General features: G+C 38.6%; 1 protein-coding gene across 1 annotated transcript; it reads right to left on the bottom strand.

The window, feature by feature from the left end:
* Positions 1-6: 6 nt before the first annotated feature.
* On the bottom strand, positions 7-10,505 carry ankk1 (ankyrin repeat and kinase domain containing 1). The gene is made up of 8 exons (XM_026924057.3): positions 10,046-10,505; positions 9,475-9,754; positions 8,651-8,802; positions 8,494-8,543; positions 8,251-8,406; positions 7,023-7,144; positions 6,776-6,806; positions 7-6,691 (listed from the first exon to the last, which is right to left on the bottom strand). The coding sequence occupies exons 1-8, from the start codon at positions 10,243-10,245 to the stop codon at positions 5,439-5,441; spliced, it is 2,244 nt and encodes a 747-aa protein (XP_026779858.3). The 5' UTR covers positions 10,246-10,505; the 3' UTR covers positions 7-5,438.
* Positions 10,506-14,174: the final 3,669 nt, after the last annotated feature.

The raw sequence follows: 14,174 nt of genomic DNA, 5'->3' as shown, positions 1-14,174 counted from the left end.
GAGGCAGCGTTATGGAATGGACATGTATGGCTGCCAATGGAACTGGGTCACTGGTGTTTATTGATAATGTGACTGCTAATAGAAGTAGCAGGATGAATTCTGAAGTGTTTAGAGCTGTACTTTCTGCTCAGATTCAGTCAAATGCTGCAAAACTGATAGGACAGCGCTTCACAGTACAGATGGGTAATGACCCAAAACATACCATGAAAGCAACCCAAGAGCTTCTTAAGGTAAAGAAATTAAATGTTCTTAAATGTCCAGTGACCTCAACCCAATTGATCATGCTTTTCACTTACTGAAGACAAACCTGAAGGCAGAATGACCCACAAACAAGCAGCAACTGAAGGCGGCTGCAGTAAAGGCATGACAGATCATCTCAAGGAAGGAAACTCAGCATTTGGTGATGTCCATGGGTTCCAGACTTCAGGCAGTCATTGACATCCAAGAGTTAAAAACAATCCTAATATTTATGATCATGTTAGTTTGTCTAATTACTTTTGAGCCTGTGAAAATAGAGGGACTCTGTAAAAAATGGCTGTAATTCCTAAACAGTTAATGCAATATTTTTGCTAAACTTCTTGAATAAATGCTGAAACTCTACACTTCAATCACATCTTGATTGCTTCATTTCAAATCCATTGTGGTGGTGTACAGAGGCAAAATTATGAAAATTGTGTCACTGTCCAAATACCTATGGACCTGACTGTATGTAAACTGCACGAGTGTATTGGAGCGCCAGTTCTAATCATCAGGTTCTTTGCCTTTTCAAGGGCTCCATGTCTGTGAACAGAATTGTGAAAATGCCTTCACAGAGAAGGAAGGATGTGATACTAGATGCAAATTTGGCCAAATTAAGGTGCTGTAGAGGGCAGCTGTATTTTACTGCATTCTGAATGGGATGGTCTTTATCATGGGAATGCACGAATGCTGCTCCACACTGATATCTACAAAGCAGCTGCCTGCTGAATGGACCACAAGTATAATATCACATGTACATACGTTCAAGTACTCTGTAGAGGGTTTGCAGAAACGAGATACACCCCAGTCCTGCACAACAGAGAAAAGCTTAAGCACATACACCAGCCCCAGCATACAGAATTAAAAATGCAGTGAGAGTCACACTGAGTAGGTTAAATATCTTTTTTTTTTCAGCAGTAAGGTTGGATTTAAAACATGGTGTAACTGACCCCACAAGGTGCATATTTACCATTTACTCTTCTAGTGACCCAGTTCCAATTATGTATTATTCTCATATGCTGGCAAATGCATTGCATTTCACCTTAAAATTCCATGCATGAACATAATTTCTTACAATATAAATGCTTCAATATCATTTCAAACCTGACTACTACCCAAGTAAGTGTCACAAATATTATAATGGCATAGGAAAACTCATTGGATGTCAAACAGCCAAAATTGTCCAAAGAAATGTAAAAAAAAAAAAAAAAGCCGACATTTTATTTTTCTGCCAATAACATACTTCTGCTTTCAGAAACAATCAATATATTTAACCAAAATAACTTAATTTAACAACTTAATTTATAATACAGTCCAGGCTTTCTGCAGACATCCATGTTTGGTAAGAATCCAGGTTAACAAACGTGGCGATAAAAACAGTCAGTCTGACTATATCTAAAACCTTGCTAGCTAAGTGTGCTTTCCTCACACACTGAATGTCACACTTTGATCGTGTTGTTGGATAGCTACATGCCGTAGTGGAACAGACATAAGCATCAGTTCAGTTTATAATCAGATACCAGCTGTGAAAATGCTTGTGATGCTCGCACTATAGCCTCAGATTCCTGTTCTTGGCTGACAGGAGTAGAACCCAACGAGGTCTTCTGTTGATGCCTATCCACCTGCTGTGCATTCTGAGATGCTTTTCTGCTCACCATGGCTGTAAAGAGTGCTTATTTGATTTACCATAGCCTTCCTGTCAGCTTGAACCTGTCTGGCCATTCTCTTCTGTTCTCTTTCATGACTGGATGAATGAATACTTCTTTTCTCACCATTCTGTGTGAACTCTAGAGACTGTTGTGTGTGAAAATCCCAGGAGATCAGCAATTTCTGAAATACTCAAACCAGCCCATCTGGCACCAACAACCATGCCATGGTTAAACACAGAGATCACACTTTTCCCCCATTCTGATGTTTGATGGAACTGAAACTGAAGCTCTTGACCTGTATCTGCATAATGTTTATGCACTGTGCTGCTGCCACATGATTGGCTGATTAGATAACTACATGGATGTGGAGGTGTACAGGTGTTCATAATAAAGCGGATGGTGAGTGTATATATATCAGTGATACAGGGAAAACTTAAAGCTTGCTGTTAAGGAGGAATGAGGAGGAATGAGGGGAAAAAGTGGCAGGCAGAGGAAGCTCCCACAGTGCAGTGCCTATAATCACATGCTCAGTGAGACGAGGCTCACCCACTATATAGACAATTACACTGGGCCAGCTGAGCCTGGGGCAGGTGCTGTGTTTGTTTTTCTAATGTGTTAATAAGACCACTCCCGACAGACCGTGCCCGGCACTCCACTCAGCCCAAGCTGCACATCACTTATTTATTTAGCAGCGCCTGCACTGTCACAAATTACGAGCAGAAGCAATTCGTCTAGTCTGCTGGACAATCATCTGAGGTGATAGCTGGGATTCATGTCTATCTATAATTCCTAAATAAGTATTGATTTATTGGGTGTCTTTGTATTATTATGGAAAAGGAGATTTTCATACAAAGTTGGATTTAAAAACCCATAGACGTAAAGCTTATTTGTGTCACATACAGCATCGTTTTGCATTACTCATAGGAAAGACTCATATGTATAGAATCATAAATAACTATAAAGTCTGGAAACACTGGGGTTCATTTTAACTTCACTTGGAGCAAGATGCAGCGTGCTGTTTTAAGAAGAGATGATTTGTGAGGGTAATATCCTCTGGTGAGAGATCAATGAGGATTGCAAGATGTGATTTTTTTTTTCTTTTTAAACCATTACACCTTTTTCCTTCACCAAAATGTAACAGTTCCCATATAAGTGATATTTTAGATTGTATAATCTTTTTTTTTTTTTTTGTAAAGACCTTGAAAACCTGTTTAAAATATAATACGTTTTCCAATTTCAGAGAATAAAAGAGGTTTTCAAGGGGATGAAAATCGTTCAGACTTCAAAATCAAGCATATGATTGAAATAGTTATGCCTCAATATAAAAGGATTCAATTAAAACACACACACACATCTCTACATAAATAGTGTGTAATAAATAGATTCCACAAGCATCTCAGTGTATGGTCACATGTTAGTATAAATATGATGGTATGAACACCATCATTAACACCTGAAAGTAGATTCTGTGGTGCTATGAACAAATCCTGTAGCGTCTAAGATGTATACCAAAACTCACAGCCATATACCAAAAAAATCGCCCCATAACACAGGGCACTGGAATGGATTTTTAGTGCTGTGATTTAATAGGGCATCTAGTTAGCATTTGACAAGAATAATACAAAAAGCCTCTCACTAAAGCCAACAGTCTAGACACAATCAATATCTCTGGTTCTCCTTTGGGGGAAATTGTCACTAAGCATCAGGAAGCTAAGGTTTTGTTGTTATTATTAAAGATTTTAATGCCACTCTTAGTGTAAACACTGAAAACATTCTTCTTAGTATATTATAATGTAATGTACAATACAGCTAAACAGTTAGTTCTCCTATCCTCTCCTGGCACACTCACTTTGTAATAACACGTAATTGCATGTTGTTAAGGCTTGTTTCATCAACGAAGTCGGCTCTAGCTTGGTCTTTTCTTGACCAAAAAAAAAAAAAAGCAAATTCATTCACGCTTGGAAGGGTGGAACTGCCGTTTAGATGTTATATAACAGCGCTGGAAGAAGCACTCTTGACACTGGGTTGCATTTCAAACAGTAAAACCAGCTCCTTTATCCTTTTGAACTCGTTGAGGTTTCTATGGAGCTCATAGCAACGTTTACAAACCTCCGATCCGAACAGCGTCTCACACATCAAGGTCATATAATACTGCATTTGGGTTTAGTTTGAAAAACATGTGGAGGCTAGGGTTTAATTCCTTCGCTAGGGCCTTCAATCCGTCTACAGAATTAAGAAAGGTACATTTTAAAAAAAAACTTTTTAAATATGAGGTATTGTTTGTATCATAAGTGTACCTAATTTCTTGGGAAACTTTATTTGATAAGAAAATGTAAAATTTTGGGACAAAAATAACCTCATGTCCTTATGTCCAGCTTAAAGAGGTGTACTATTTTTTTACACGTAAGAACTGTAATGAACTATATCACCTTCATCACTTGTTTCTGTGACTCACATTACATTGCTTACTATGCTACAACATTACATTTTGGAAGTGGTGTGTCATATTATAGACCTTAGTCTTACAGCCTTCTCCTTCCTTCTCTTATACACTAATCCTGCTTTGGTTCTCATACCAGCACCTCTTTTCTCTGCACAGCAGCAGCAGGCTGTATATCGTGCATGATAGATGCGTGATCGTCCATTAAATGGACAAAGAGATAACTACTTTATTGATTATTATTGCTCATGAATGCGTTTCTGATACGTCACAAAGAGCAAGCCGTATAAAAATGCATCAGCAGGATTTCTCTTGTACGGGAGCTGCTGTGAGTCAGTGTGTATTCACTGCACGTTTCAACATGTTCTCACACTTGATATTAGGAACAATTTGATTCATATGAAAAGTTAAAAAGGGGTGAGTAAGTGTTTATTATTTTTGCATGATATCACTCAAATCAAATCGCAAATTGCTGCTGTTCATTCGAATTTGTTGATTTTTCAATAGTTCAGGTTTGTACGTTTAACCAGTGCATTCTTATGTCTTCAAGCTTCTTAGAAAAAAAAAAAACAACAACAACAGTGCAATTGTTTAAAGTGTAGCTCACTGGCTCTCTGTATAAGGCAAGCAGCAGAGGGAAGAATGCAGTCAGAGCAGTTGTACACTCTGTGCAATGTACTGAGTTTTAAAGGAATGGAATGTTATGAATGACCTCCATTCCTTTCATTCCTTGGCAGAGGAAGAGATAATCTAGGTGGATGTACTAAGAGATTCCTTTGGATGGTAGTTTATATAATTGTGACACTACAAAAATGTTCTGAACTCATATTCAACTAAAACATATCAAATGCAGCTTAGAGGAAGTGCTCATAGAAGAATTTATTCACTAAAGGGTGAGCAATACCTGAGGAAGGCCTTTTCATCACATTATGAAAATGCCCCTGAACCAAATCAATAGGAACACTTTTAACCAAAAAAAAAAACATATGCAGAGCGCCACAATCAATATGCGAGATCAATGCAGCCCTTCCTCCTTTTCCACTGCCTGTTGTTATTTGCCATTACGTGTGGATTTGAATGTCTGTCCTAGTCACCTTGTCTCACCTAGTCTTCTAGTGCTGCAGTAGCTGCATCATCTCCTCATTGTTGCTTTGCTGAGCCACATCTAATGGTGAATATCCTTTGCAGTTGACTATGTCCTTATCTGCATTATTCATCAGCAGGGCTTTGACAATCGGAACGCTGCTTGACTGCACAGCCAGATGCAGCGGTGTGTCCTTGCTGTTGTTTTGCACGTTGACGTTGGCATGTCCAGCAATGAGCAAGAGCACGTTGGCAAAGCTGCTGTTGTGGCACGCCAAGTGCAGCGGTGTCCAACCTCCATCCTCAGCCATGTTTGGGTTGGCACCGGCGTTTATCAGCACCGAGACAACTTCATCGTGTCGGTGGTGGCATGCGAGGTGCAGCGGTGTCCACCCTCCTTCACCTTGCGCGTCCACAGAGCCGCCGTTCTCCTCCAGAACCAAAAGCGTCTCTGAGTGTCCCTTAAGTGCCGCCAGGTGCATGGGTGTCCATTTCTGCCACGTCATGACATCGGCGTCCTCGCCGTGACTCAGCAGGAGCCTGCAGATGCCTGTGCAGCCTCGGAGGGCTGCAAAATGCAGGGCGCTGTAACTACGCTTGTCTTTGCACTTCACATCTGCCGCGCTGGTCACCAGCAGCCGTGCTACCCTGAAGTGGCCCTGCTCGGTTGCTAGGTGCAGCGCCGTGGCTTGAGCGTTATCTGTCCTGTTTGGGTCGGCTCCTTTGGCCAGTAAGATTTTGGCTATGCGCAGGTGACCGTACTCGCACGCCGTGTGGAGTGCCGTCCTTCCGGATTGCTCCTCTTGTTCATCTACGTTGCTCAAACGAGACAGAAGATGGCGCACAACATTCTCATGACCATTTTGAGCAGCAAGGTGAAGAGGCGTCCATCCGTCTTTGTCTTTCGCATTAGCTGTGGCTTTGGCATCCAGTAAGAGGCGAACAGCCCGGTCGTCTCCGCTCTGCGAGGCAAAATGCAGCGGCGTCCACAGGTCTCGCTCAGCGAGGTTGACGTCGGCACCGCATTCCACAAGTAGGCCACAGATCTCGTGAAACTTCTTCAGCAATGCGACAACAAGTGGTGTGTATCCGTTAGCACTCTGGCAGTTCACTGAAGCCCCATGATTTAACACCAGCCTAACGCTTTCAGTGTTGCCGCTGGCGACGGCATGGTGAAGGAGTGAGTTGTTGTCTTTGAAGAGCATTGAGACATGCTCCTTCTTTAAGACATTCTTGAAGGTTTCAAAGTCCTTGCGTTTCAAGTAAGACACAATGTCTTTATCTGTTAGCGAGATGGATACAAAAGATTGTGTTAATCCTTGGAGCAAATTTTAAATACAGAATACATTATATTTGAAAAACCAACCTGAATGTCCATCAGGTATATCGTTTGAGTCCTGGAAGAGCAAAGGTGCAAAGTGAATTATTCTTTATGATAGAGAAAAAACAGAAAGGGGAAAACAAGTTTGAAAAATACATCTATAAAGTCTACACTGTATTAGGTCTAGGCTGAAGGCCACAAGGGAACTTGTGGGAAAGTGGCAGTGATAAAAGTTTAAGCAGAGATTTCATTTTTCTGCTGACAGTGTGCTACATGGCCAAACATCACTTACTCCTCTCTGCAAGGCTGACAGAGACTTTTCAATTTTATGTGACCTCTTCTTCATCTCCCTGTCTGGAATCTTGTCTGGGAGTTTCAGGGCTTCACTTAGAGCTTCGGTCATCCACACAGTCTCTGAAGAAAAACAGATATCATCCTGCTGGGTGGCACAGCGCAAACAGCTCACTAAAAGCACACTGCAGAAAAAGCACTCTGCCATTTTATTCCAACAGAGATTCATTAGGCTCAGTTTAACTTTCGACAAAATCAGATCCAATCCTGCTCTGGTGACTTTACTGCATCTGCACTGATGGTTATTTTAATAGCTCTCAGTCCATGTTCATTACGATACATAATATGTAATTGGCCTTCAAATGAGTTGTAACCTCTGAGCGACTGGAGGGTCTTAATCAAACAGTGTTCAACATGAAGCATAAAAGTGTTGTGCCTAGCAAATGACTGTGCTAATCACATTTTTAGTAAGCTGATACCCAGGTGTAATTATGTTCAGCTCATTATAGTTAACTACGCTGAAATTAGTAGAATCATATTAAATCATTTTAATGCAATAAACAGCGATGGTTTGTATTAAAGGTTCATTAAGTAAGATTAGTCTTTTTTTTTTTAAGATAAGGTCTCTAACACTCTAAACAGGTGGGTTTATTCCTGCCCATGTTCACAAAACCCAGGATCAGTGGCCTTTAGAGTCTCTATAAAATGACTGACAGGAGTCGCATCAAACACAAACAAGCATTCCGGACCAGACTCAGAATTATTCATTAATAATTAATGATTAATCAATTAATTAATTCACTATTGCTAAGGCCACGGCTTAAACCATTGTTTTTTTTTTTAAAAAATCATGTTCTACATACAGTATCTTCCAGGTTATATGTACAAGTAAGGAATAAAAAAAATTACGTTATAAATATTGCACCTAATGATATTATAATTATATTGCACCTTTAACACAATGGCTAAATCAAATATCTTAATGAGATCTTTTTCTCAACTTTAATTCAATATTTCACTAAAGATAGAATCAAAACAGAACATGGATAAGATTCAACAATAATTTGTTTTTCCTTCACTGAAACCTGTCTCAAAAAAAAAAAAAGATTTTGAAAGTCACAGCTACTCAGACAAATTGTACACACTGCTCGTGTTTGTGTGCTTTGTTTCTGTGACTACTTAATCTGCCCTTTAGGGTGAAAGTAAAAACAAACACAGCCGTGTGTTACCAGAAAAAGCCGGCCGTTCGCTCGAGTCTTGGCGCCAGCATCGCTGCATTATGCCGATCATCTCCTCACACTCACGAGGCTTGTCATCTGGGACCTTCTCCACATTGGGCCTTTTGCCAGATGTCACTCTGATCAATATTTCAGTCATATTCATTCCTGCATCAAAGAGCAGAAACATGAGGATTTGTGATACAAAGTTTATACACAAACTCTTTATGAGGTGGAATTAGGATGCAGATGTACCACAGTACGGCCTCTTCTGGGTCAGAATCTCCCACATCACGATGGCAAAGCTATTGTTAAGGAAGAACAGATAGAGTCCTTAATCAGGCAAAGCAAATGCATAAACATAGTGGGACTGAATGTGATTATAAAGTCTGCATGCATTTTGGATTCTCACCTGTAAACATCATATTTTGAAGTAGGAGGCTCAGGGTTCTGGCTGAAAGTCTCTGGTGGGACGTAGCTAATGTTTCCCCTTGCTGCCAAATGCTCAATGAATGCCATCTTGCTAGAAGAGTCGTCCCATTTAATTATCCCAAAATCTGAAATCTTACAGAAGCAAATCAACAAATATTTATTTCAGGAAATGTTTTGCTACTGAAGTCTGTTCTAGTCTCTGTGAATTGGATTTAATAGAATTCTGCAAAACTCAGTTTTGTACAATTGAAGCATCAAATAATTATTGACAATCCTCTTATATCACAGCAAATTGCCAACGATTGAAATTTTTTAATTTATTAATTAACAATGCACAATTGTTATCCATTTTTAGGTACACTAAATGTTGTGGAACATCTGCAAATCAGTTATTATTTACATTACAACAGCTATTAACAGTCATTCCCTCATCAGCCTCTCTTTTTTCTCTCTCTTTAAGATTAATAACCACCGCAAAGCCCTCTGTCCTCAAGACTTTCCATACCTGCAAACTTAAAAGTTTGCTTTACCTCTGACTGTTACAAAGAACTGACACTGGAGACTCCTTCCAAAAAATGCTAAAGAAACATGTCCTGACAAAAAAGTTTTTAAATCGTTGATATGGAGCGTTCACCATAAAAGTCCCTGTGTAAGTTGTTACTATAGAAACAATAACATATTAGAACAAGAGTATTAATATAAACCATGCAGATGGCACTACTGTTCGAGCCATGCTGTTATAGAAAATTAATCAATACTTCCTGCTTTGTGAATTCACCAGCGCTACTGATTATGATTATGCACCTTAACATGAAGATGATCATCAAGAAGGATGTTAGATAGCTTGAGGTTCAGATGGAGGAGAGGTGGCTTCATGCTGTGCAGGAAGTTCATGCCCATGGTCACCTCATGGATCATCTGGAACTTCTTTGGCCACATAAGAGCATGAGTTGTGAGAAGATTATCCAGAGATCCTCTGCTCATGTACTCCATCACCGCCGCAGACGAGTCTTTGCACAGCCCGTAAATAGTCATCAAGTATTTAAATTTAATCTTCCCTATTTTGGAGACCTGCAACATGTTCCTAGGAGAAATAGATCACATGACATAATCTGAACCACATAGTACAAGAAGGAGTGGTGACTTGTAAGTCTGGATCTAACCATACAAATGCTCTCGAATCTTCTCAACATTCAGAAATTTAAACCATGATGTAAATATAATCTAAAGATAAATCGACATCCGGATTTCTGTAAAGCCGCTTTGTGGCAATGTCTATTGTTAAATGAGCTATACAAATAAATCTGAATTGAATTAAATTGAATGGAAATCCTTTGCAGTTTTCAGTGTTATTTCAGTGAATGTATAGCCGTACCTGTAATCACTGGAGGTAATAAAAGTCTTAATGGCACACTCTTCACGCCACAGCTTGAGCTTGACTTTGTACACGCGGCTGAACTTGCCTTCTGACACTTTCTCCCAGTCTACTTCAAATTCTTCTTTTTTAAAATATGTAAATCTCTCCTGAGCGATGGAATCGAGACGCTCACTTTTCCGTGGAGTAGGTTCTGCCATTTTAAAGTTTTCTAAACTCCAAGTTCTGTAACTCTCAACCCCAAGCAGCGTATTCTCTTCACCAACTTCACCAACTGCAAACTGGTCCGGGAGTTAGGAGGAGTTTAGGGTGCTGCTTGTTTGCATAGGAATGTTACTTAGCCGGTTTTTAAGTTGTACAGGTGAGACTGCATAGATTTCCGTCTTCTCACTAGTTTGTGTGGAGGCATCCAGGAAAAAACAAAAGACTAGCACTATGTCCATACTGTAAATAAAGTGGCCATACTGTAAATACAGATTTTAAAAAAAATATTTCAGATACATTATTTCATATTTAGAAAAGGTCAAAACTCACAACAATTTAAGTAAAAAAAATAATAATAATTTGGATAAGTTTCAAAATAATTTATGCATGAAAGTGTTAACTACATAAATGTAGTTTCTGTTATATTGTAGTATCCCATGTTCATCGGGGTTCAGTATTATACAACAAGTGAAATATTGCTGTTTATGATCATTTTGTCGTTCAAAGACCAGCTTTTTTTACATGATGCTTTTGTGTGTGTGTGTGCGTGTGCGTGTGTGTGTATTTTAAACTTTAATGCACACACCTCAGGCTCTCTGTTTTCATTCTATAAAGAGCTTGCTAAAGGGGATATGATAAGATGTTTGTGACAAGAAAAATTAATAATTAAACAAGCTGCAGAATTGAGGAATTGGAATTTGTAACTCTGCATGAGGCCACAAATTTTTTTTTTTTCGCACACATTTAACAATTTAGCGACTTGCATTAATATGTGTTATGCCTGATTTCAGTCAGCTAGTGACCTTATGATGCGAATAAAATTTAAAATAAGCGTAATAACAGTGTAAGCACAGATTAATATTTTTGTAGTTACATATTACACTCACCAACCACTTTATTAGGAACACATGTACACCTACTCATTCATGAAATTATTAAATTATTATCCAATCAGCCAATCATGTGGCAGCAGTGCAATGCATAAAAACATGCAAATACAAAAAACATGCAAGTGTTAAAAATGTTTGTCCAATCACTTTTGGTCATGCAAGCCATTGTATTTCACCAAATGTTATTATAGTCTTATTCTAATTGCATTCCAATTCAAGCAAATATAAAGAATGCAGCACAGGAACATAAAGAAATGGCTCACACAGGTTACACGGGTTCACAGATAGATAGCTTAGATCTTGGATGCTAATCTCTTTTCTTTATAATAAAAGAAATGTCCACCAACAAGACTTCTTTTGTCATTTGTAGATATATATTGAGATAGCTAACATTTAGGTTTTTCACTTTGTCACAGAGACACACAATGGAACGCAGCACTGACTTGATAGCATTTTAAGCTATTTTAAACTTGCCTTAAATTCGGACACAAATTCAGCATTTCATGCAAATTGGAAAGGGATCAAGAAGCATGAAATGAAATACAATAGAGGCTTAAAACAGATTTAATATAGCGAAGCGTGATGAATGCAAATTAGCTGTCATCTATATTCTTATTAATCACATTTCCCAGAGCATTCCTCAATCTCTAATGCTTGTCTCAATTAAGAATTTCATGCAAAATTGAAAGACATCATGCAACATTAAATCCATTTATTTCTGTAAAGATGAATTGTGACAATGTCCATTGTTAAAAACGCTATACAAATAAAATTGAATTGAATTGAATTGAACATTAAAACAATTTATACCACTGAGCTGTGAATTCCTGAATCTGGTCAAAATCTCATGGACTTGATTCGTTTTGTATAACAGCAGCTCTCTCTCTGTAGCTCTGTGCTGACTGTAATTCACATCACAGGTTTATATTAATGTGCTCATTCAAATATGTTATCCTTTTCAAAGTAACAACTCATTCAGGGACTTGTATGGCCGACACACGATTTGTGATTTAACATAGAAAATGTATAATCATTGATACGGTAAAGTTTTCTGTAAGAAGATTGTATGGAAGGAGACTCCAGTGCCAGCGCTTCCTGGTTTCATGCTATCATGACAAGACGTAATTTTAAATGTCGGCAATGTAAATGCTGTGGTATAAGAGGAATTAAAACACTTCACATCAGTCCACATCTCACCATTCTGTCACTGATTATTTTCCTATAAATGCATGACCTGTCATGTTTCATTCCTTATATAATTAAGGTTATTTCTTTTATTTTGTTTTTTCTTTTTGTCACTATGGAGAAATAATGAATTTCACATTTACACATGATTGTATTTAAATGTGACACAGACTCATTTGTAACTCTCTCTCTTGATATTCTCTAGCTGCAAATCTCTTGTTTTTAAATGAATGAGAAGCCTCTGTCTTTCCTGTGTTTCAGTTCTGTCTCTGCACTGCTCAGGTTTCCAGATGGCTGAACTTCTTACACTTTCAATTACAGGAACCTATTAAACGGTTTATAAATAATCATTTCTTTCACGGTTTCCCTCTGCTGCCTGAATCTGCCTTGCCTCTGGTTCGTTACCACCACACTGGTGATTTACACACAGAGGTTTCCTAAAGGCACTGCTTGCTTGTTACAGTTTAATTGCTGTACCTTATGTTTTTAATCCAGACTCTGTAGCTGGAAAATGAACAATGATAAACCTTGTGTAATAAAATACACCCAAACCAAATGCTGTATGCATGGGTGTGAGACTGAGGGTGTGTGTGTGTGTGTGTGTGTGTGTGTGTACGTGTGTGTATGCCTTGTGGGATATAAGAGGGCTTACAGGAAAACATTCACTATCTGAATTCACATTCCTCATGTGTTGCATATTTAAAGTGCCAAAGCATGATGAATGCAAATCAACAATATTCTATATTGCTATTAATAATATCTAATCTAATGCTAAAACATCTTTTATGTCTTAATTAAAATGATTATAGAAACAAAGGAGCTAATCATAGATCAACATTTAATCAATGTTGCCGATTAATCAAAAGACGAGTGGCTCACACCGTTCCTGCTGAAGCTTAATCAGATGGAAAGATGAGGATCTGAAACATGAATCATTTCTAGTGTTGCTGTGTTTAACTGAAGTTTGCAATCTGATAAATCTGTCGAAATAAAGAAGCAGAACACTGTGCAGTTATTTGAAAGAGGTTTGTATGGCCTGAACATTTTTCACATTTTCACACTGTGAGCTGAAGAAAGCCACAGCTAGTCAGGCACAGACTCAGTGTGAACCTGAGAAAGAAGGCTACAGACAGATTTCTTGCCAGTGTTGCATTTTTACTATTGTTTGTTTGTTTGCTGATTCGATTGTTGCCCAAGCAAATCTATTTATAACCTGCCAGCATGCCAGCCAAAGTGTGATTAATGCACGTCTAGGAGTAAATGCATTTGGCAGGGCTTGGATGCATTTCAGCTCATGGTAAGTTGGCGGGTCTGTCGCTGTTGGGAGTCACACACAGGCAGTGTCGTGACCTTTATACGTGATGTTTGATAATCATCCAAAAAACACACAGAGAAGAGATTAACCTGACACTACGCCCAGATTCATGACTCATTGCCATCTCATCTGCTGCATTTCTTTCTAAGAAGGAAGCAAAGCCACTAATAACTATATGATCATATTAAACAAAATGGTAATTACCTGCTGTGTCTACAAAAGATCCATCTGCTCCTTTCCAAATAGAGCCAAAAGAAATGCGAGTTCCTGTATTGCCACACCCGCAGCATGGGCCTTTTTGTGCTGCTGGTGGGAAAGCCATTCACATGCTGAAATGTTGACATTTCCTATTATATACAGTGCTGTGAAAACAGATTTTCCTCAATCAAAATGTTTTTTTCTCCTTTTTGCTACAACTACAAGCAAAATTGTAGCATTTTAAAATCTGGTTACTCCCAGAAACGGAGAAAATCACATTGAAAGATTTCATTCTGACTCTGATGTTTTGACAGCCAGTATCTGATTACAAACTGAA

Source organism: Pangasianodon hypophthalmus, chromosome 14 (genome assembly GCF_027358585.1).
Source record: "Pangasianodon hypophthalmus isolate fPanHyp1 chromosome 14, fPanHyp1.pri, whole genome shotgun sequence".
In the NCBI taxonomy this organism is placed as follows: domain Eukaryota; kingdom Metazoa; phylum Chordata; class Actinopteri; order Siluriformes; family Pangasiidae; genus Pangasianodon; species Pangasianodon hypophthalmus.
Note: the sequence above shows the minus strand (reverse complement) of the source record. Positions and strands in the feature narration are given on the sequence as shown.

Coding starts and splice junctions, on each gene's coding strand:
- ankk1 (XM_026924057.3), bottom strand. CDS start 10,245: ATGGCAGAACCTACTCCACGGAAAAGTGAGCGTCTCGATTCCATCGCT. Junction 8,803..9,474: donor ATGATCATCTTCATGTTAAG/GTGCATAATCAT, acceptor TGCTTCTGTAAG/ATTTCAGATTTTGGGATAAT. Junction 8,544..8,650: donor TCAAAATATGATGTTTACAG/GTGAGAATCCAA, acceptor CCTTAACAATAG/CTTTGCCATCGTGATGTGGG.